The 25,239-nt window shown below is 42.3% G+C and overlaps 1 protein-coding gene across 1 annotated transcript in view; it reads right to left on the minus strand.

The window, feature by feature from the left end:
* Positions 1–23,712, minus strand: part of LOC144537344 (disco-interacting protein 2 homolog C-like) — an 85,391-nt gene extending 61,679 nt beyond the window's left edge. Inside the window, exons 1-4 of the mRNA XM_078281008.1 lie at positions 23,288–23,712; positions 4,911–4,982; positions 4,148–4,252; positions 2,760–2,885 (exon numbers count right to left, since the gene is read on the minus strand). Coding sequence (XP_078137134.1) covers positions 2,760–2,885; positions 4,148–4,252; positions 4,911–4,982; positions 23,288–23,366 — 382 coding nt within the window. The 5' untranslated portion in view covers positions 23,367–23,712. The remainder of the gene's footprint in view (positions 1–2,759; positions 2,886–4,147; positions 4,253–4,910; positions 4,983–23,287) is intronic.
* Between the last annotated feature and the right edge of the window lie 1,527 nt (positions 23,713–25,239).

The raw sequence follows: 25,239 nt of genomic DNA on the forward strand, positions 1-25,239 counted from the left end.
TAAACAAATTCAAGTTTTGAATGAATTCCAGGAATCATCTTTTTAATAAATGTGACTGCAATACTGTAAATACATTTTACTATTTATTCTCTTTACTTATATGTATTTATTGTTTGTTTATCTGTGTCTTGTACTTTTCCCCCTATCCCTTGCTGCTGCAACAGTGTGAATTTCCCCATTGTAGGATTAATAAAGGATTTTGAATCTTGAATCTATCACTGTCATGTGACCCAGATAATATAGTAACCATAGACTGTAAATATTAATGGACAACGCATCCGGTTCGGCGAATTGCTGCAAATGCGGAAGTGCCTTAAAGCTGCATTCTCTCTGAATTCCAGCAGGGGGAGACACGTGCGGTTACAAAAGGAGGTCGGTTTCTGTAGAAGTCTATGAGAAAGTGACCCACTTCTCACTTGATTTATTACCTCAGTAAACATTTTCATAATGAGTTTATGGTCTCAATCGCTAGTTTTAAGTCTTTTCATTTTTTGAATTATGGTCTCGTTGATTTTAAAATTGGCGATAAAGCGGGGGGTGTTTTAGGGCGTGGCTATGATCTGATTGCCAGTGAAAGTGTGTATCGTAACGCAGAGTGTAAGGGCTCCTCCCTCACTCCTCCCTCTCGTCTAAAATCGTCACATCCGCAACCAGGATGGCTGCGCCCGTAACGGCAAACTTGACGGCTCATGGCAGATCTCCACAAACCAATGGGTGACGTCACACACGCTCTGTCCACTAATTTACAGTCAATGGTAGTAACACAGGTACACAGCCTATGAAGTAAACAACGCCATTTTTTCTAACTGTACGCCCCCACGTCATTTCTGTTGCTATGAACGTCTTTAGGGTCAAGTGCTAACAACTAGCATTGCTAATGTTAGCAATTAATTGCGGTTAAACAAAGGAACCTCTATTGTGTAAAAAAACTATTTGACAATTAGACACATTGTCACAGGCCTAATCAACACAACATCAGCACATAAGTGAACTATCAAAGTCTACGTTAACAGGAACAAAAATAAGCTGCTTTTAACATGAAAGGAACAATTTGACAATTTGGGAAATACACTCATTCTGTCCGGAGTTAGATACGAATGTCGATACCGCTCTCATATCGGCACATTAAATGTGAAACCAAGAAATAGTCCGGTGCATAACTCTGTTTTTTTGTACAGTTCGATCAACCCAGATATATCAAAAGTCCCTCAGCTGGCTGTAGCTTCCACATGTGAGCCTTTGAATGATAAACAGATCTGAATTGGGCTTAATTGTCTCAGTTCAGTAAAACAATAGTTCAAAGTCAAGCAGCAGACGATGACTCACCACTTTTCATCATTGAAGATGTGTGATCTCTGAGACTGCCAGCTCTCAAAATGTCAATAATTAGTCAGCTTACATAGCACAAACTACAAGAACCAATTTAGTTGAAATTGGCTTCAAGCTGCATTTAAAAACAAAAGAACCACAGAGACTGAATGTACTTCTTTGAATACGAGTTAATCATCTGAACACAGAGGAGCAGGCACAGGGAGGCCCAGCAAACATCCATGTTGAACACAAGTCTTACATTTAAGTAACATAAGAGGCAGATTCATTTTCCCACCAGGATTTTTCTAGAACAGTCTGTGTTGGCAGACGGTGTAAACACGTCCAGGTACGTGTGAGCCTCTGGGGGAGACGTCAGGTTCACTTAAGATTTCTCTCCAAAGGTTAAAAGGCAAATTACCGGTGAAGAAAATTATTACATTTCCTTCATTAAAACTCAATCAACACCCAAATTGCGGCATCAACTCTGATTATGTTCAATCCAACGAGCTCATATTTGAGGTAAAGGTCAACTCCATCCCATTTCAGCAAACTTCTCACAGTGACAGAACACATTCAAATAATAGTTCAGAATTAAATAATCGGTATTTTTCCAGTTTTTCATGGCAGGCCACTTTTACATTACAGCTGTTTGTTTGAACTGTTAATCTGTCAGCGGGTTTGCAAGCCTCAGAAAATGTGTGTTTTAGCAGCTTTTTTTGGTGAAATAAATGTGTTCCTCTAAAGAACCAGAGACACAGCATTACAACATAATCCTGTCTGGGCACAGGGCGGCCTCTCTGGGGTCACATTTTAGGCTTAGTGCCTAACCCGGTTCAGCTGAGATAACTAGTGTATGTGTGTGTGTGTTCTTGTTTAACTATATTGGTGGGGTCCAAAAACCAGGAATACAGTATACTTGTGGGGTCCGGACAGCTTTGTGGGGCCAAAATGCTGGACCCCACAACTTCAAAGGTCTGTTTGAGGGTTAAGACTTGGTTTTAGGATTAGGGTTAGAATTAGGTTATGGTTAGGGTGAGGGTAAGGGTTAAGGTTAGGCATTTAGTTGTGATGGTTAAGGTTAAAGTAAGGGGCTAGGGAATGCATTATGTCAATGACGGGTCCCCACAAAGGTAGGGAAACGCGTGACAAAAATGTGTGTGTGTGTGTGTGTGTGTGTGTGCGTGCGTTTGTGTGTGTGTGTGTGTGTGTGTGTGTGTGTGTGTGTGTGTGTGTGTGTGTGCCTTTCTCACTTTCCAAGTCACAGGAAAAATGATCAAACTCTTGGTCGCTTTTAATGCCGTTAGAAATGTGCACGTCAGTACGTCAAAAATAAAATCATCTTCTTCTTAAAAACATCGATCTTGAACTATCTCACCTCTCGACCAAGAAAATTGGTTCTATTTGTGCAGCGTGTGCAGGTGTGTGTGTTTTTGTATGTGTCTCGTCACCTGGAGGCGTGTACGCATCCATGGAGGTCTGCACCACCAGTGAACGTCTTTTGGAAGGCATCGGCACCGCCACCTTCCTCTCCACGTGTCGCGCCAGCACGGCCTGCACCGCCTCGGTGTGGACGTCTGGGGGGGGGAGGGAGAGAGAGAGAGAGAGAGAGAGAGAGAGAGAGAGAGAGATTCCTTCACACAAAAGGCAAAAAGGAGAAAACTTCCCTGGCTGAGTTCACTGAATGTGTGGTTTTGTATCTGGACTCTTTAAATCCAGCAGATTGGAGACAAATACCAGTTTGTGTAGTACCACATACTGTAGCTGAAGTCAAATATCAATCTAATTAACTATAAATGGAAATGACTTACAGGAATGTAAACATTTTAGCACGCTAACTTATGTATGACTACTCTAAGTGGAAGCTCAGCTTGGCTAACTGGCTCCAAACCAGAGATGCTTCTTTAATTTATTATTTAGTAACTGGATTTTAGTTTGTGGACTTTTGAATTAAATATATTTTGACTCACATAAACCCATGAGAGAGGACAATGTTGACTTATTCAAGATAAGATATTGGTCATTTAAAAAAAAAAAAAAATAAGGACTATGGCTGAGATTCCAGAGATTTCACAAAGAGTCAGTTAATAGGAGGACTTGTGTCTTTGTGAGAGAATAACAGAAAACCTTCATTACATTTTTGCATTCTGTGTCAGTAATTGCTTCCATCTGGCTGATGAAAGTAAGATATGTTTGAACCATAACTGAGACTAAAAGTCTCCATCGAGTTTGACTCAAAAGTTCCCCGGCTTTATGAAAAAATGCTATATTGTTTTTGCTCGAGCACTCCTTTACATGACAAAGACATCCATCCAGATGCAATTTTATTGTTTTGTGTTTAATTAAGTAGACTTGGATTGGATAGCTAGTATCAAATAAACATCTACATCTACATAGTAGGGCTGAGCAATTAATCCAATTTTTATTGCGATATCGGCTCCTAACGATCACAAAAACAGAGTAATCGAGAAATATTGTTATTTTGCACATTACGTTTTGCAAGTAAACTCTTATTTTGTCTTGTGTTCTGAATGGAAAAAACTATTTCAAACAGGAAAAGTATTCAGGGAAATTATAGTTCAATGTGTTTCCACTGTTGATTTGTTTAACTGTTTGACTGTTTTTAAAAGTTCAATAACTGAAACATCTTTCCAAAAGCCAAAGAGTAATCGTGTTAAATAATCGTGATTATGATTTTATACCATAATTGGGCAGCCCTATTACATAGTTATATTATTCAAACATGAGGAGGGAAAATGTCTTGTCGTTGTGTGGTAAATGTTCGTTGACAGCAGTGATTTAGCTGCCTGTGGTTGTCATGCAGGTGTACTCGCTGTACCTGATCGGTAGCGCTCGTCTCTGGTGCCGGAGGTTCGCCGCCGGTGGAAACGGGCAGCAGAGGGAGGGCCGAGTGGGGCCCGATGGGACATGGGTCCCTCCATACCTACAGAGGCAAGCAGGCAAGCAGGCGGACAGACACACACATATATATACACACACACACACACACACACACACACACACAGATATGCACACACGCGTTTCACAAAAGCAATAAATACAGTCAGCGCAAAAAAAGAAAAAACAAACATGGAGATGATTTGAATCGGCAGAAAAATTTGATTTTTCTGACATCATAAAACAAATAATAAAAAAAAAGAACACAAAATGAAATCATAATAATGTGGTAGTGCTGTGATATTGTTCTGCTGTCTGACAGAATTCCCCTCCGTATTTTGTGACCCATAACAACCAGAGCTACATCGCTGTCATGAACGACTGCGTGCGTTTTAGTTGCAGAGAGTGTGTGTGTGTGCGTGTGTGTGTGTGTGTGTGTGTGTGTGTGTGTGTGGGCATGCGTGTGTGTGTGTGTGTGCGTGCGTGCGTGTGTAGGTTCAGATGCAGAGGCCCAACCTGAGCTCTAGGGAGTCTTAACCTACATTCACTAATGGCGGCGGCTGAAGACTGAATCCATAAAGTAGAGAGTATCATCGCAACTGTATTTGTCATTATACCAAATCGATACCCTGGTTGTGAGATGGGAATATTTTATCTATGGGAGAGGGGATGTGTGGGGGGGAGGTCAGAGGTTGCTAAGTTACCTCCAGCATGTGGAAAATATGCCCTGATCAGTTTGGACCTCTTCTTCTCATAACCCTTCTGAGTGATGTCCCCTGCAAACAGATAGAGATAAATAGAGAGTGAAAGAGCCAGTGACGGCTGTGTGGGATGCTTTTTTAAAACATATCGCTTAAAGCTTTTTTTACTTAAAGGGAAGCACATGGCCCTCTGTTTAAATCTCACGTCACACAGCCTCGTCTGTCTCTCCCAGTCTTTTAATGTCTCTGTCTAGACTGTTAATTAAAGATTCAAAAAAGTGAGAAACATAAATAAAAACAACACAAAATAAACAATGGGATGAATAATGATGACAATGAAGATATAAGAAAAAAAGAATAATGCAGATTGTTCAGTTCAAGAGTCAGCTTCTACCAGCGGCTGTTGTTTTGTTTTCATCTCATTTAATGAAAACATGACGTATGACAAACATTGGCAGGACTCTGCTCTACAGCACGTCTAGGGTTAGGCCTCGTCTGCTTTCTTATTCGAGAACACGGACGCCTGATATTTCTTCCATCTTTGGTGTCGTTTTGTAGTTTCCGTAACAGAGGACGCCGGACTCTAGCCTGGTCCTACCACACTCTGGTCCATCAGCCTGGTCCTACCAGACTCTGGTCCATCAGCCTGGTCCTACCAGACTCTGGTCCATCAGCCTGGTCCTACCAGACTCTGGTCCATTAGCCTGGTCCTACCAGACTCTGGTCCATTAGCCTGGTCCTACCACACTCTGGTCCATCAGCCTGGTCCTACCACACTCTGGTCCATCAGCCTGGTCCTACCAGACTCTGGTCCACTAGCCTGGTCCTACCAGACTCTGGTACATTTCATTTGTACAGAGAGTCTGGCCACTCTCCATTGACAAGTGTTAACTTCCTTGAAGGCGGGTACTCTGTTGAAGTTTAAAACTATTGGATCTGCCCAGAGCCACTCTGGATCTGCCGTAACCAATCACGAACGTTTGGTCGTGACGTTGGCTTAGCATCGCTAGCGTTCGCCGTAGCGAGCTGGAAAATCAAACTGTTCCCGAACCCCGTGGTGAGGAGGGCCACAACATCATGGCCACCAACAAAACTCAGCAAAGTTGTTTTTGCTCGGGCTTTAACTTCTGGATATTCGGCAGCGTTGCCACAACGGACCGAATGGCTTCGCTCGCATCTTTCTCCGCCGCCATTACGAAACTACAACTCAAACTAGCGCACGGCCTCAACGTCATCATTCTCAGCCACTCCCTGACTGATTCGCTGATTGGACAGGTAAAGATTGGCCAGAGGAAACCCAAGAATATACTGCAAACCCAGACGTAGTACTGAAGGAAAATGAAAATTGAGCGGAAGTACGTAGGAGGATGGAGCCAGGCTAGCCGGACTCCGCCAAACAAATGAAAACCAGGAAGAGCAAAAAGGGATTTTGCGGAGAACTGTGACGGAAGAGCTGGCCGAGATGTAGATTTATTGCCACGGAGAGGGAAACAATGCAGGGAGCTCATTGTGTCCCACAGGGGACAAAGAGGGATTCAACTATACAGTACCAAATCAAACAGTGTGTCCAGTAGAGCTGCAACCATTAGCCGACTCATCGATTAGTCGATCGACAGAAATATCATCTATTTTGACAATCGATTAATCGTTTAAGTCATTTTTCAGCTTCTCAAATATGGAGGTTTCCTGCTCTTTTCTGATTTGTATCATATAAAACTTAATATCTTTGGGTTTGAGATTGACAAAAAAAAGACATTTAAAGACATCACCTTGGACTTTGAGAAACTGATGGACATTTTTCACTATTTTCTGAAACGTTGTGACGCACACTATTAATTGAGAAAATTAATGGGGCGATGAATTGATAATGAAATGATAGGTTAGTTGCAGCCCTAGTGTCCAGTACTACGAACCTCAGTGTGCTTAAAATAAAGTGCAAATTGCATAACAGTCCGTGAAAACCGCACAAGAAAGCCGATACTGGAATCAGGGAGGGATGCTTCTGATATTTTTTGAAACTTTCTGAAACAGACAATCTGTAAATCACGTGAACGGCCAGTTTTGTGTGTTGTTTTTCTTCACGCAACTACTTCTGTCACTTTTTTTTGTAAAACGACTGAGTACCATCTTTACATCCTCTTATATTATGAATCAGTCAAACTCCAGCAGGTTAGTATCCCTGAGACAATGCCACCTCATGTGTGCAGCCAATGATCTCCCCTCCCTGGATGATCCTGACAGTTCTCGCTGCCTCAAAAAAGCAAGATTCAAGATCCATTTCACCCGGACACTCTCTGAACTACCGCCCTCGGAGCAGACCTTTCAGGTAGGGATAGACGGATTATCAGCCCTAGCCGATTATCGGGCTGTTTTTTTGGCAGTTTGCAGATTATCTGTATCAGTGTTTTATTTGCCTGATAACCGACAAAGTTAATGAATTAAAAAGTGTTCTACTTTGGCTCGGCTACAGCTCTGTGTCTGTCCCTCTGCTTCGCTTTCACTCACCACTGAGTCTGACTTAATCTCCCGTAGGGCTGCACAATATATCGGTTTTTTTTATCGTCATCGCAATATCAACTGGCGCAATATACATATAGCGAAAGGTTGCGACATATCGCGATAGACATTACGAGATTTTTTGTGTTAGTTGAAAGAAAATATCAGTAAAAAAACTGCACTTTAAAGTGTATACGTCATTCTTTTTTAGTAGTGCCTGTCATTGTCAATTCAATGTTCAATTTGTTCAATAAAAGAATGTTAGAAATTATTTGTTTTAAATTCAACAAGCAATTTGTTGTATTTCAAAAGAATACTGAAAGCAACAGAAAGGCAGAACTGAGTACACTCTAATCTCTGTTAATTTATCGCAAGTAATATCGTTATCGCGATATTCAACAATGTTATCGCGTATCGCATATTTTCCTCGTATTGTGCAGCCCTAAAGTCCCGCCCACAACACTATCTGACTCTCTGTTACTGGGTATTATGTTGAAAGTTTCTAATTTATTAAATAATTACTGAAAGCATTTAAAAAAAGTTTTGTGTTGGAGTTTGTAACATTCCAAAATTGACTTAAAGATTTTCATTTTCACTGTAAATGCATATCGGTTCCAAATATCGGTCATCGGTTTCATTAACTACTAATAATCAGTATGGGTATTGGCCTTAAAATAACAGTATCGGTCGAGCCCTAGTTTCAGGAGAAGTAAAATATGAACAAACTATCTCAGAAACAGTTTTGATCGAAAAGCCGTAACTGGAATTAACGCTACGTTGAGTTTTAAGGATGAATCGTGCAATGAATGACTTGTATGTGTGGTATGTTTGTGTTTTTGTGTCTTTACTTTCGATTAAAAAATACAAAAAACTACCTCTTTAAAACATTTTATAGTGACTTTCAAAGGCTCTTTTACATTTATTTATTCACCTGTTTTGCACTTTTGCTGATGTTTTGCACTGAAGGACTGCATCCAATTTTGTTGTACATGTACGGTGACAATAATTTGATTCTCTATTCTATGCCAACCCAAGATGGCTGGACATATATTGGAATTGACCACAAAACCCTATAGATGAAGAGATGACTTTTAAATGAAGTGGACGGATGGACAGAGAAGTCAGTGTGGAGGGGCGGCCATTTAAAAGCTCATTATAATCCCTGAGGGATTTTTCCCGCTGCCTAAGTGACCATTGATGTCCCCCTCTCCACACCACCACCACCTGTCAATCACAGCACCCCAGGGCCCACGCAGCGGAGCTAATGGGAGCTGATACCTCCTTGTTTGTTCCCATTAGATGCTGCTAAACTGCACCACTGTTCTAATTATCGATTCTTATTCGATTGCCACGGATAGTTTTAGGTCGCCAACAACAGGGAGCCGAATCAAACCCAACGGTTAAAGAAATCCAGCAAAAGAAGAGCGGCCACGTGAATATGCTGGTGTGATAATGTGCTACAAACAAGACAGCGGACAGATGTGCATTTTACCACACTATGAGAGACATCATTCTCCTTAAAATAACACAACAGGTCCACTTGTTTCAGAAAGATGTCTTTGTGTTTCATGACACAAACACTAGTGTCAAAGGATAAGACTGGAGATTCCATGAAAAGACCAAAACCAACAATGTGTTACAGTAGTCTGTCTCCTTGATGAGACTTAAAAAAAAACAAAAGTTTCAGTAATTTCCTAAAACAGCTGTTCACTGTAGTTTTATATCAAACAAACAAGAGGAAATAGTGCATTTGTTGTGGACTATTTTCAGCGGCGGATGAATCCACACTTGGTGCTCTAGTGAGTATTTGTGGCAGCAGGACGGTGTGTGTGTGTGTGTGTGTGTGTGTGTGTGTGTGTGTGTGTGTGTGTGGGATTGAGTCAAAATAAACTACAGTGTGTGTGTGTGTGTGTGTGTGTGTGTGTGTGTTCATGGTGATGAAGGGACATGTCAGCCAGTGCAACAGTGTGGCTCACTGATGGGTTTTTATGATACATCAGGCTGTGATACACACACAATACTTGTTAGTAGTTGTTGCTTTTGGTCTTTTCATGGGATGTGTTGACATTAGAAAATTATAGCATATCACCAGGAGGGTCATCACCTCCAAATCTGATGCAATGGTTGGTTCTCTGCAGGAAAAGGGTGGGTTGCCTCTTTTGGGTTGGGACAGAGTCGGACTGATGCAGTGTCTGCAGTAAAGCAGGTGTTGTACCGGACCGTTGTGGGGAAGAGAGAGTTTAGCCGAAAGGATTTACCAGTCGATCTACGTTCCAACCCTCACCTATGGTCAGGACCGGCCCCATGGCATAGGCAGTATAGGCAAATGCTAGGGGCGCCAGCAGTCCAAATGAGTAACGTAAAGAAAAGTTGACGATAATAAGAAACAAACACTGAAAGAAACGACAAAAACGTTGAAAAAAAAATAACGTTGAAAAAAGTGTGAATGTCCAAAAAATGCCAGAAAGCTTCGTCTGAAATAAGTGACATTATCACACCTGAGTGGTGACTCTGTTACTTCGTTTGCCAAAATGTGAACTCAGCTGTTTGCACACAGATTGTTTTTTTTGTTTTTGTTTTTGTTTTTGGGGGGGGGGGTCTCATGGCTCCAGGGAAAAGTTGCAGCTGTGCATCTATGCATACAAAGAAGTTATGGCTGCAAACAAATATTGAGTACAGTGACTTACTGCTGGCTACTGCAATATTCAGGAGTCAGTTTGCAAAAGGGGGCATTTGTTAGAGACAGAAACATCTTTTGGTCAGCTTCATAATAACAAATACATTCCTGGACTACAAATCAAGTTCACAAATCTCCACTGAGCACACTCTGTTCTCTCTCTGTGCAGCCAGGCTGCTTTGGCAAAACTCAAATGTAATAAAAATAGTGTTGCAAATTTATGAATTAACGAGGAAAAAAAAAAAAAAAAAAAAAAAAGAGTCCTGCTGCAGAGCTGTGTCGTGTGTGTGTGTAGTGGGAGTGCTTTTACTGAGAGAGGACTGAATGAAATGTGGCTGAAAAACAGAGCGAAGGAATGAAAATGAGTGTCAGATAGACAGACAGACAGACAGACAGACAGATAGACAGACAGATAGACAGACAGATAGACAGATAAGATTTCTTTTTAAATAAAGTGAGAGACAGAGAACGACAAGAGCTTGCATTTCCAAATCGGACCGTGGAGAATGGCCAGAACATCTGGGTCCAATCTGCTCATCTGTGCTGCTCTGTGATTGTGTGATTGTGATTGTGTGTGTGTGTGTGTGTGTGTGTGTGTGTGTTATCTGAGTGAGGCCTTTTTCTTAGATCAACCACAGCATAACAACATTCCTGCTTCTTCGTCTTCTCTTTCTCTCTCACACACACTCACACACACACACACACACACACACACACACACACATACACACACACACACACACGCGCGCACGGCCCGTGGGGAGACGCCATCTTCCACTCGCAGCGCAGCAGCACAGGGAGGGTGTTGCCTAGCAACGGTTCTCCTGGAGAGAAAAAAAGAGGCCTGAGACGGCCATCTTGGATTTGGAGCATCAGATGTGAAATGTGGGCTAATGATACCTGCCAGGGTGTGTGCATATGTTTGCGCCTGTGTGTGCTTGTGTGTGTGTGTGTGTGTGTGTGTGTCTGTCTGTGTCATACCAGTCTGTATTGGCAGCCTAATTACTTTCCTCCTTCTCCTCGCTCCCTCTCCTCCCAGCTCTCTGACACTCGGCTGTTTTAATGGCACACTGCTGAGGCAGAATCGATGGCGGCCGACTGCAGATTGGAGTTTTTTCGCCCGCTGAGATTGTGCAGCCGAAGGGTCGGAGTTTAAAAAAAAAAAAAAAAACTCCTTGAAAACTAAAACTGATGGGTTCATCTGTTGATTATTTTCTAGATGAATTGCATCCATAAAATATTAGTCTTGCATTGCCAGACTGCTGTTTTAGCGCTGGAGTAAGGTATGGCTACACCGCTTATGCATTCTGGGATAGGGGAAAACTATTTTGGCTTGTTTGTATTTCTTTAAACCAATCACAACCATCCTGGGCGGCGCCAAACTCCGGACGCAGCAACGGTGCCCTTGAAAAATAAATAGCGGCGAGGAGGAACATCTGGCGTATGAGAGACGTGCTGGACGCCAGACTAATAAAATATCAAGAAAGTGAAAAATGCCTGTTACAATTTCCTTAGTCTCGCTTCCAGACCTATCTCCACAGTGCTGCGGAATAAGGTCTGGCCACCTCCACAAACACACTCATGGATAGGGGAAAAAAATGGGTTTTTGCATTTCTTTAAACCAATCACATTTGTCTTGGGTGGCGCTAAGCTTCGGACGCAATGTTGTTTACTCTTACCAGTGTATCTCCGTGTGTACTTCGTCCAAAGGAATCCCACCAGTCGGTCCCAAAACGTCCCAGTCAGAGAGAACGTATTCTTTGTAAATCTTTACAATCATTCCCCGAAAGAACCAAGCAGGTCTGCCTTGTTGCACGGTCCAAATTTTCTTCAAAACTTGACATTTTCAGCGGATAGCTTGCTTGACGTTTCCCAAAACCAACAGAGTTTTGCAAGGCCACGGAAGATCTGTCTTCCTCGCGACTCTGTTTTCTGTGACGGATGTTCCGATGATTAACCGGTAAATGAACTGTCGTCGACACAAGTTAAAGGCTTCATAGACCAGACCGGCACATAAACGTCAATGCCAGGTCCCTTTTTAAGGGATAGAAAACCGAAGATCCTGGAGTGTTTGGATTATAATTTTGACAAGTCTGTATGCATTTTTGTCTAGTTAAACCAATGTTTGTTTTAAAGATATGTCTGATAAATATTTTGAACCGGAGCATTCACAATACATCAATAAACTGAGATTAGAGAAAAAAATGGGATGCCGCTAAAGCGTATAATACAGCGATTTGAACGTTGCCTTAGCCCATACTGTGATTTCAATAAAAGTGAAATTAATTGTGCAGCCCTACTACCCATCTATCCATCTAACATCCATCCGTTTCTGCTGGCTTCTCCTCTGCTGGCTTTTTTCCTCAACATCCTGCTTGTACTTCATCTCTCTCTCTTTCATATCACTTCAACATAAAACAGCCAGTCCTCCCACAAAGACGCCATGGTAACCAAATCTACCTCCAGCAGGCGCGCACACACACACACACACACACACACACACACACACAGTTGGAAGGACGCGTCATGGGTTGGGACCTTAGGCTGTCACCACACTCACATGCAGAGACCCGTGTGCACAGTGCAGCGTCCACTGGCACTGTCTACGGCCCACACACACACACACTCACACTCACACTCACACACATACACACAGTTGCAGCGGCAGCCAAGTGTCACGTCCACAAAGGCAGTGGGTTAAGATGCCAGCACTACATTATAACTATGAATTATCCTTTAATTTACTTTTTTTATTATTCTGTTGATTAAGGCTGAAACCAATGAATACTTTCATAATTGATTCATCTGTTGATCTGTATTTTCTCGTATCTCAGAGTCCAAGGAAACGTCTTCAAACGTCTCATTTTGTCCGACCAACAGCCCAAAACACAAAATAGTCAAATTTACGGCGATGTAAAATGGTTAATCTATGATCACAATTGTTGATTATTTTTCTGACGACCAACTAATCGATGAAAACACTAATCGCTGCAGCTATGATATTAATAATTAGCTCTCCAAAGGCGAAGAATATTGATAAATAAATACCAGCCATCTCCAGATATTGCAGCCTAAAATGATATCTTTAAGTTCCATCCTTGCACAAAAAGAGTTTTAAGCAACCAGTAAAGCCACGTAAAAGTATCAATAACCATTTTGGTAAATATTCAAGATCATTTTTAAGCTGATAACAGAACATTTGCTGCTTTTTGTTTCTTTTTTTTCTGAAGTTCAAATAAGTAGTTTGATGCCTAATCACTGTGGGTCGTGATAACTTGTGACGCATATTTGTTTTTATTTTTGACACATTAATCAATCAATCAATACAAGAATAATCGGTTGCTGCAGCCCTACGAGCCGCCTGCTCTCTGCTCTCTGAGGCTAAGACGAGTGAACGTTTGGTGTTTACACTCAATAAATGACACTTAATGTTCATCAATTATCAAAATTAGACCCAATTTTCGGTCGTACACCTAACCCTAATCACCTAATCGTCTCTCCCACTCGTCACTTTGATCTAATTAAAAGGTTCGACTGTCGCATCCAAACAGACACAAACACACACGAGATATTCATGATTTTCATGAACTAAACGTCTTGATTTTCACTTTGCTCTTTTGCGTTTTCGAGACGTCCCCATCAGGGCTTTGAGTGATGTGTTCACTGAGGCAGTTCTGCTAATTGATCAAGCAAACATACCCAACATTTGCTTGTTTCAGCCTCTCAAAAATTGCGCGTTTTTCTTCTTTTTGATATCGTTACAAATTGAATTTATTTCCCTTTTGGACGGTTGGTTATATATGAGACATTAATACAAGACCCTGCAGGCTCTAGAGAAGTGTGATCTTTTTCCACATTTTATAGACTAAATGGTTCATTAATGAAAACAGGTTTATTCCAAATTAAAATAGTCTGTCTAGAGTGTTTTCTGTGTGTTTCCTACCTGTCACAAAAAGAAACTGGCAGCCTGGTACAAGATGTTGTGTGATCCTAACATATAAAGTGTCTGTGACACTGATGAGTGTGGGGTTCAGGACGATCACTTACTTTGAACTTCACAAAATGGCATCGTGTCTAAAAAAAACTTTACTTACAACCATAGACTGACTTCAACCCACAAATGTCTGGTTTTTATAGTCTCGCATTGGCTGACCTTCTTCCACAGCGCTGCGGAGGAGGGTCTGGCTAGTCCACACAGCATTCCGGGATGGGAGAAAAACGTGCTCTGGTTTGTTGGCATTTCTTTAAACCAATCACAATCATCTTGGGCGGCGCTAAGCACCGGACGCAATGACGGTGCCGCTGCAAAAATAGTCTCAGGAAGGAAGTTGTTTTGGTGGAACGTGTGTACGTTCAAAGGTTGTTTTAGTCATGCGACAGAAAACTCAGATTGGACAGATAGTCTAGCTAGCTGTCTGGATTTACCCTGCAGAGATCAACCGGCGGAATTTCCGGTTGCAACTGAACAATCCCGGAAGTATAGACTATGTTTTTAAAACTCTTTCTGGTGCAGACAGACAGTTAGCTGCTAGACCTTCACTTTGATTGGCTATCTGACTTGACTACAGTGTATTAATCTAACTTTATTGTTTGTAATGATAATAAAAAGTCTGTCGCTGGAAGGAAGTAGAGAGGCAAATCAGTAATGCTGTAATTCCACAAAATGTTATTTAGCATTACTGTACGGGAAAAAAATGATCTACTTCTTACATATCATTTTGTGTTTTTGGAACAATTAATTTACAGTCATCAATATTAGAAATCTTTGTTTCACACAGGTGGTCAGTGGTGTGACTTTTCCCTTCAGTGGGGCTACGATCCTTTAGCTCTGTGTATTTTTGCATTTTTAAACATCTGTACTTTAAAAGGATTTCTCGTGTCACAGAAACCACAGAGAGTGAATCTGGAGTTTTAGATGTCTGCGTTTTTATTCCGGTGCTCTGCACAGATCTGATGCTGCGTTCCAGACACAATTTTTAGCCCGTAAGTTACGACTTCAAGTCACGACTCACGACTTGGTAGAGTTCCAGGCAAAGTCACGACAAACCCTTCTAGCTAGCGTTAGCTGGCGGCTACCTAATGTTGACGTTAGCTAGCGCTAGCTGATACTAGTGATTTCTAGTCGGCGACATATTTTGGGCTTCATTTAATAAACATAACCTGTAGTAGTACACAATCGTATGTGTATTGTTTTGATTACAATGTGCGGAATTACTTTATGTTGCCTATTTATGTCTATTTATTTCTTTTTCTCACCGTTAATCACCGGCGTCTGTACAGCATCAACAGGGGTCACCATTGTTGTTTATGTGTGTGTGACGTCAAAAAACTGTAACTGGGAGTACAACGATCTGGTACGAGTTCACGGGGAGTAAGTTACGGGTTTGACTGCCGTTACAGGCCACTTTCACGGGTAGAAGGTTGTGAAAACACAGGTTACGGATTGCCTGGAACGCAGCATGACCCCGCCCGCCCGCTCTCATCCCCGGCTATCTGCAGCTCTGTGTGCCGCTGTTTCCTGGAGAAAGCAGCGGTGTTGGCACCCCGGGGACCGCCGGTCAGACTTTTTTTGGCTCATAAAAAGTACCTGAATTCACAAATATGTAGGATATTACTACGGACATTCTTGTAATTGTACGTTGTTTGCAGAACGCTCAGCAGTGTGGATGTTCACATCGTTATAGTTATAGTTACAGTTATGTCTATAACTATCGTTCTTGGTGTGGACGGCCCTTTAGAGTTGTTCGGGAGTCCGGGTTTTTTTTTGTACCGATTGTTATCTAAGTTATGTAAAATCCTGACATTGATTTTCAGCCAATCAGAAAAGCCTCTGATCTAAGTTTTCTCATGTCAACAGTCAAATGATATGACACACCCACAGACGCTGCCTCCCACGGTTGAGTTCTGTTCCCTGTAGTCAGACGAGGCTCTACAGACGTCATCTCCAACAAATGACTGACAGCTGCTCTGTTCCGATAACACACCGACACCGCACCGCTCACTGAGCTCTCACTGCTCTGCTTCCAATTTTAAACCAGAAACACATGGTTTGTGTTCTCTCACTTGTTCTGACAAATTTAGCCTAAATGAATGACCAATAAGACAGGTCTCACACCTCAATACTTATCTGGTGCTGACTAGTCTATATCTTACGACGTTTCACTTCTGGGATTGTTCCGGTGCCGCCGGAAATTCTGCCAGATGTCCCTCATTTTGGCAGGATGTCCGTCCCCTTCCTCTTTCTTTGTGTTGGCGTTCTAAACTCCGGTGGATTTATGAGGACTATGGTTAAGGTGCCGTAGGTAGGATTGGGAAGATCCAGGACTTAGCAAAAAAATTTGAACATCGACAACTTCTCAGTCCCTCCCCTCTTTCCGAACGGTCTCTTAAGCCCCTCCCCCCACAAGGGAGAATGAATGCGTGTGCATGAGCAGTGATTTACACGCAGTTAGACACCCCCCTCTGGCCCTCACTGGTGCATCTGAACAGGGAGCGGTGGATTTTTGCAAATCACACTACAGGCTGTAGGTGGAGCCAGAGGAGCCGGATTTCTTTTTAAATGACCTGCTTCATGTAGTTCTACTCGAACATACCTACTGCACCTTTAACTGCTCCTCAGATCTCTGCAGGGTAAATCCAGACAGCTAGCTAGACTATCTGTCCAATCTGAGGTTTCTGTTGCACGACTAAAACTACTTTTGAACGTACACATGTTCCACCAAAACAAGTTCCTTCCCGAGACTATTTAGCAGAGGCACCGTGGCTCCGTCCGGTGCTTAGCGCCGCCCAAGACGATTGTGATTGGTTTAAAGAACTGCCAACTGCTTTTGTTTATTGAAAAAATGCTTATATTCTTCAGATTGAGGTATCAGTACTAGAGATGTTCCGATACCGATACCAGTATCGGCTCCGATACTGCCTAAAACGCTGGTATCGGTATCAGGAAGTACTGGAGTAAATGCACCGATCCGATACCACGTAATAAAGTCCTAAAGAAAATCTAAGTTAAAGTAGTTTATTTATGTTCTTTTTCCGTTATAACTGACTGTCAAACTGCAGAATAAAAGAACGTTCTGTGGCGTTCATGTTTCACAAAGAGTTTAACCTGAGCCAGACCGACAACAAAGATAGAAATAATATCACATCCATACAGGGATAGTAGTATACTATACATATTATTATGTTAAAACATAATAAAATATATGACATACTGGTATCGGATCGGTCCTCAGTATCGGCCGATACGCAAGTTCAGGTATCAGAATCGGTATCGGGAAGCAAAAAATGGTATCGGGCCATCTCTAATCAGTACTGAAACTCGAGCCCTGGTATTAAAAGAATCAGACGAAACCACATACAGCAGCAGAAAAGTGTTTGATTTTAGGTTTAATGATCTAAACCAGTCCCCAAAACGCACTGATTGGTCCAACTTCCAGCTGCTGGACTCAACTAATTCTCAGTGGACGTTTTCCATTCAGTCTGCAAGTAATGGTTATTTCTATCCATTTTTTTTTATTTAATCCTCTATAAAGCTTCAGAAGTGAAAGTGAAAAATGACAATCCCAAGTTCCAGCCCAATCTGACATCTTCAGACGTCTTCGTTTTGTTTGACCAACAGTCCAAAACCCAAAGTTATTTCATTCCCAGCAGTATAAAACAGAGAACATCCGCAAATTCTCACATTTGAGAAGCTGAAACAAGAGAACGTTAGGCATGTTTGATAATATGGTATGATTAATGACAAAAGAACAATAAAAGGATTATGAAAATTGACGGACTAATCATTGGAGCTTTAGACTAAAATCTCTGATGTTGCCACTTTCAGGTCGGGACAGATGTTCCAGACAGATACAGCTTTCAATAAATCCACAGATCCACTGAGCTCTAAACTGCTTATAAGAACAGCAGAGGACCACGAAAACAGATCCCTATTGACTCTATACCACGACTATATATTCACTCACTATATCTATACCGTTACTCTTATCACATGCCTCCATATTTCAGGTATTATTACTGATAAAACATCTCATTTTATTGGAACTTCTTCCCCAACAACACTGACTAAAATGACATTCCACAGCAGCTTTATAATGGTTTCATTCATTAACAACTTAACTAAACAACAACGTAGAATAATTAATCAGAGATTATTCATGGACATGCCTGGTAGCGTAGCTCTGTTTTTGTTGTTGCAGTGTGAGGCACTGCAGATACAGATAAACAGGGCTACACTGACCTGAAATGCTCTGGTTCAGGCCACAGATGTTGTCGTATGTCTGCACAAACACAACAACTAGAGCTGCACGATTGGTTCAGGGCGAAAATATAGAAACTTGCAATACTGCGTTTTCCCAAATCTGCAAGAATTTGTAAGCGAAACACCACAATCAACTGCTGTGACTCTTAAGAAAAGAAAAAGAAGCTTTTGGCGTGATGTGAAATATTCAGCAGAGGAGGTTAAATGTAGCGTCAGTTTCACACCTGAGCAGCACTTTGTTGATTAAATATGCATGTGTGGACATTCCCTCTTTTTCAAATCAGTTCATCTTTGTTTCTCCCGGTCAGAGACACCTCACACACACACACACACACACACACACACAATGCTTCAGCATGGCAAAAACAATGCACAACTAGGCGACAACGTCCGGGCCTGAAAAAGAGAAGCCACTGCGTATCTAAATTCCAGCAGTCGGTGACTCCACTGGCTCCAAAAAATAATTCTTGAGATTCTGTGAGAAAATGAGTCTACTTCTCTCTTGATTTATTACCGCAGTAAACCTTTTCAACACGAGTTTATGGCCTCAATTGCTAGTTTCAAGTCTTCTTCAATACAGCATGATGTTCATTTTGTAAATTATGGTTCCATTTATTTTAAAACAGACCATGAAGCCGGGGGATGCTTTAGGGGCGTGGCTAAGCACTGACCTGTCAATCAGGACAGAGGCTTAGCAATGCTAACCATGCTAACACTGTGGACAATAAATTAGAACTCAACTTGTTTTTGGCTGTTGTCGGTGTTTTCATCTGAAACTTTGACCCTCCCACTTTGTGTTTTCACAGCAAAGTCAACTGGAAGATTTGGTCGTCTGAAAAGGTCTTGTTCAGCGTTCTTCCAAACAAGCTAGCTAGCTACCACTGGCGTTAGCTGGTAACTTAAGGGAAAGTCTGCAGATTTTCTGTACTGCCGTACATGCAGATGAACAGCACCAGTATCCGGACCGTCAAAACACCGCTGGATGACTCGCTTTGAAAGGGTTGAAAATCAGCGACTTTCCCTCTTTTAGCGTTTAGCTTAGCGGCATTGAAACCATAAACAACACTGGCTTAGCCGCGTCCAAATATGGTCACTTCTGGCTCAAAAATACCAAGATAGCGACAGCCAAAATGCAAACTCCCGGCTTTAAAACGGCAGTTTACAAACCAATGGGTTACGTTCCATTCTTTTTACAGTCTACGTGCACAACCAGAAAACTCCAGAGGACATTAAACACAGCACGAGGCACTACAGCTTCATCATGCAAGACTTTAACGGGTACTTTAAAGGTCACATGGCATGAAAATTTAACTTTATGAGGTTTTTTAACATTAATATGCGTTCCCCCAGCCTGAGGTCTAGGTGTAAACGAGCTCTGGGTATCCTGCTCTGCCTTTGAGAAAATGGAAGCTCAGATGGGCCGATCTGGAATCTTCCCTTTATGATGTCATAAGGGGAAAGGTTACCTCCCCTTTCTCTGCTTTGCCCGCCCAGAGAATTTGGCCTGCCCATGAGAAAGAGAGAGACATCCTAGGCTTGCAAACGAGCGAAGTGGCAGTTGGTCAAGGCCACACCCCCACCCTCCACCTTGCCCCCCCTCTCTCCTCCTCAATAGCATTTAAAGCTACAGACACAGAAATGGCACATCCTAAGTAAAGCTCATTGTGGCTGTAATTCTGCACCAAGGCTGAATTTAGGGAAAGAGACTTCAGATACAGTATTAGGGGACCACTAAGGCCTATATAAAAGAGACTTCAGATACAGTATTAGGGGACCACTAAGGTCTATATAAAAGAGACTTCAGATACAGTATTAGGGGACCACTAAGGTCTATATAAAAGAGACTTCAGATACAGTATTAGGGGACCACTAAGGTCTATATAAAAGAGACTTCAGATACAGCATTAGGGGACCACTAAGGCCTATATAAAAGAGACTTCAGATACAGTATTAGGGGACCACTAAGGCCTATATAAAAGAGACTTCAGATACAGTATTAGGGGACCACTAAGGCCTATATAAAAGAGACTTCAGATACAGTATTAGGGGACCACTAAGGCCTATATAAAAGAGACTTCAGATACAGTATTAGGGGACCACTAAGGCCTATATAAAAGCATCCAAAGAGCACCATGTCAGGGGACCTTTAAAGTCTGGTGGACATCTCAGCATTGGAGTTTGACAGCTACTGAACCACCAGGGTCTGTTAAAGAGTCTTAAAGCTCCCAGATCCTCTCCCGCTATCATCCAACAAGTCCATTGACAGCTCCGTTTGTCCCATCTGCAAGTCACTCTGCATAAGAGCACCGAGCTAAATGCTCCGAAACGCCAGTGAACAGCGCCTTAATGCCCAGACGTCACAGTAATACGGCAGAGATGATGTGATTTAGGCGACACTAAGCGAGGGAGCGGGAGAGAGGCTTATCTGCCAGAGCTCAGCTGATTGCTGACTTTATCTAATAAACAGGTGGAGTGTCGGCTCGTGTTCTCAAAGACGATGAATAAAAAGTTTCATCACACCGAATCGGACAGGAAATTGTTGCCTGGGGTTCATTTCTCTGCATATAAAATAACAGCGACGGCTCAGTTTCCTCAGTCACGCTCCCTATTTAAACACAGACGTCTTTGTGGATTGAAAACGTTGTTAATGTTTGAGAATACTTGTTTTTCTTCCCTGCCAGATGTATTTTTTGTTGAATTATGGGATGCTTCCTCTTATCAATTGATTGTACTAGTGCTGAAATGTTTAGTTAAGTAAACAATTTGATGATCAGTTAATCCTGTTAAGTCATTTATCAAGCAAAAACCCAAAATGTTCTCTGGCTTCAACTGCTTTTTTCAAACACTTTCTGGTTCAAAACGGTGTCTGAATTAATGCCAACATCTTGATTTCCCTTTGCATGTTTTCAAGATGTTATTTAATTTAGGAAATCACAAACGGGCCAATAAAGTGAATTTTTGGTATTTTTGCTGGAAAAAAAAACGATTAACTGATGATCAAAAGTGTTGCTGGTTATATTTCTGTAAGCTTGCTTAATCAAATTAATTGGCAGACTGTCTCAGCGGTAAACTGATCATGTTTGGGTTTTGGAGTGTTTGTCTGTCTGAAGACATCACTTGTGATGGACTTTTTTTTTTTTTAATGACATTTTAGAAACTAAACAATCAATCAAGTACTCAAAAAAAAAAAAAAAATGATGCCTCATCTACTGCACACCATGCTCTTATTTTGTAATGACCACACACAAACCAAGACACATTCAAACACTCTCTGTTTTCATTGAGCACCAGTGACTGGGACACACACACACACACACACACACACATACACACAAACACACACACAAACTTTCCATTACACTATCAGGAGACCTGTCAGGCTTCATCCCGCTGTGATCCACCAATAACCCTGCCAGTCACACACACACACACACACACACACACACACACACAAACCTGGATGCTTGGAGTGTTTCATTCTGTCTGACGTTCGGGCGAGACGTTTCCACTTCCTCCCGCCGTTTCCATCATTAATAACATCTGCCAGCAGCAGCCGATAAACACTATCGGCTGGATTAGGAGCTCCAATAGGCCTGCAGCTGCTATAGTTTTACCTCTGTGTGTGTGTGTGTGTGCGTGTGTCACTGCAGTGAAAGAAAATAAAGGCTTTCATAAATGATGAGACTGATCAGAAGGAAAAGGGACAGTTTGATGAAAGCATACAGATTCCAGATTGTCTCTACGTATAAATGTAACCCCTCTTTTCATGCTAAATTATTCAGAATTTACACCGTGAAACTGCATCTATTCCACGTTATCCTGGAGATCCTGAGACTGTATTTTCAGCTGCACATCACTGCAGGTGAGGAGGCAGGTTTCACTGCAGACCTGACATAAGTGACAGATGAGTAAAGCCAAATCTACATCACCTTCAACCGCGCAATATCTGATTTTTTTTGCTGCAAAGCAACATAATTAAGCCTGGTTTGCTGCGACAGATCACAATTACACAAATCTCTGTACGTAATATAGCACACATGAATCCACAATAAGTGGACATTTCAGGCAACAGGGTGGCTCACATCCAGCATGTATCTAGGTTTTCTCCCTCACAATGTAGGCCTTCCGCGAGCCTGTATGAATAAAATATGCCATCTCCATTATATAAGGCAGAAATGCCATGTTCGTATCTGAGATGGGTTATATAGAAGAAGAAAAAAACAGCAGGCTGGATTGCTGTGATTGAGATTCAGTGGCCCATAGAAAGAGAGAGTTTGTATCTGTGTTATGGAAAGAGAGGAGAGGAAGAAGGGTGAGGGTGAGTGATAAATATTCCCAAGTATCCTCCTCATTATTTTGCAGGCCCAAAAACACAGAGGCAGGAGGCTGAGATCACGGGCATCAAAAGCCAAACTGCCCCTCCGTGTTGCGCTGTCACGCAACGTTGCATCGCAATGCTATTGCCCCCCCCCCACCCCTACACAGACACACTCAAAAAAAACACACTCACACACACAGGTAAGCTGATTGTGTCAACATCTCAAGGTCAAACAACGGGTTGGTTTTCGGACCCAAAACGGGCAGACGGGCCGGCCGGCCGGTCGGGTGTGTGTGTGTGTGTTTTTTTTTAAACGGTACCGCCGCGGAGACAAAGAGCAGCGGCCGAATCCCGCAGTGTTCCCGCTCTGCCCTCATCCTCTCCCGGATGCACAGAGCTAGCCAGGCCGGTCCCTGGCTGACAAACATCTGGATGGGAGGAGCGGGAGGAAAACGAGAGGAGGAAGAGGAGGGGGCCGCAGGAATGAACGGTTAGATTCCGTTAGTAGGTAGGCTCCCGGTGTGGATGGTGATGATGATGGTGGTGTTGATGAGATAACGAGGGAAAAGAGGAGGGGGAATGAGGCTTTTTATCGCCCCATTTAAAAAAAAATAATAATAATTTCTTACCCTCTGACAGCTCCAGCTCCAGCTCCGCTAGCCGGGCTCGGATCTCCAACGGTATCGGCGACGCCTCACGGTCCGCCATTCGGCTTGTTCCGTAAAAAAAACACCTCCCCGGTTCAACTGCTGCCGCCTCCTCCGCCGCCGCTGCTGCTGTTGCTTAACGTTACTCCTGCCTCCTCCTTCGCTCGGAAAGGGAGAGCTTCTCCTCGGCGGCCCCTCCTCGGCGGAGGCGCGGAAAGACTACGAGGCGTCGAGGGGAGAACAAAGAGAATAAATCTGGGTCTCGCTTTTAACGGGGGCCCGCCATGGCGCCCGGCTCCTCGAATCGGTAAAGATCCCGGTTGCTCGGTCGGCTCTCTACGCTGCTGTTGCGGTGGTTGTGATGGTGGTGGTGGTAGTGATGATGAGGAGGAGGCTCGCGCAGCCGTTTGCAGCTTCTTGCCGCTGGTGTCACGTGACTCTACGGAGGGAGGAGGCGGTGGCGGTCATCACCGGCAGGGGGCGCCGCGAGCAACCACACCTACAACAAACAGTGACGGTGTAGTTTTCCACCTGAACCACTAATCTGTTTTTGATATACGACCTACATACTCTATTTATTTGACAAGCATTTCATTTTTTTCTTCTTATCTTATTTATTCCCCCAAACCTTTAGTTTAATTATCTTTATTTAAATAATGCATTCAAAAATACAAAAGTGAGAGCTGCAAAGATTAATCGACTAAATCAATCGCCAACTATTTTGATGATGGATTACTGTCATAATTATCTGATCACAGCTTCTAAAATATGTTCTAGTTTCTTCTCTCCTCTGACAGTAAACTGAATATCTTTGAGTTGTGGACAAAACAAGGCACACTTTTTTTTATAGACCAAACAACTAATCCATTAATCAAGATAATAATCCACAGATTAATCAGCAATGAAAATAGTTCTTAGTTGAAGCCCTTGAATAGTTTCCTTGTTGAAAATCTCAGCACAAAGTCTACCTAATTTGTTTTTACAAAAGGCTTTCAACCACAACGTGTGGCCTTCATCAGCAGATGGATTTTCCTTAATTTTTTTTTTTTTGTCGGGGCACAACCTCACAAATACCTTTTCGATTAGCATAAAGGAATACTTAACCCTCAAAATGGTAAACGAAGAATCCAAAAACGGAGAAGTCTTGATGAATTGAAGGAATAAGGGGCTGCGATTACTTCAATTCTTTGTTCACCGTTTTCTTCCAGAATTCAAGGTAACACGATATGCAAATGATCATTTTGAGGGTATGAAGTATTCCTTTAAACACAACCTACTGGTGCAAACTTTAAGGCATGCATAGAAAAAAGAAAATACATTTTTCAAATATGTTCTACTGACTTCATTTTGCCCAACTTCCTGCTCTATGTAGCCAGAAGGAATTATGTCAAAACAGACAGAACGCAAAGTTTGTGACCCATCCTGTTTTACAGATTGCCCACCTTCTCCATTGCTCTGGCCTTTGCCTTTAAATGTGGCCATTCTTTATTCAACATCTGCATGTGGAAATGTAACCTCAACAGAATAATGTGATTAATATTAAAAGCAGCCTTTTAATTAAGTCCAGTATGATGGAACAAGCCTAATGTGGCAATGACACATAAGTGATCATCAATTTGTCCCTCTAATACAGTGAATTTCATTAGTATTATTCATCACATTCATTAGGCCTATAGCCTTCCAGGAATCAAATCATCCTTATTGTAAACAAGTGGTGGGGCCACATAATGGGGAACAGACTGTTCTAATGAGACTGATCTGCCATCTGCTGGTTAGAAGACAGAACCACAACCAAGGGTGTGAACATCAGGCAGGCATTCAGGGCTGTGACTGTGCGTGAGAGACTGCAGCAGAAGTTCACAGCAGAGGATGTCGTGAAAGACGTTAAAGCTTAAAGGTACACTGTGTAGTGTTTTAAGTATTTTATTAGCTAA

Source organism: Sander vitreus, chromosome 22 (assembly GCF_031162955.1).
Source record: "Sander vitreus isolate 19-12246 chromosome 22, sanVit1, whole genome shotgun sequence".
Classification (NCBI taxonomy): Eukaryota; Metazoa; Chordata; class Actinopteri; order Perciformes; family Percidae; genus Sander; species Sander vitreus.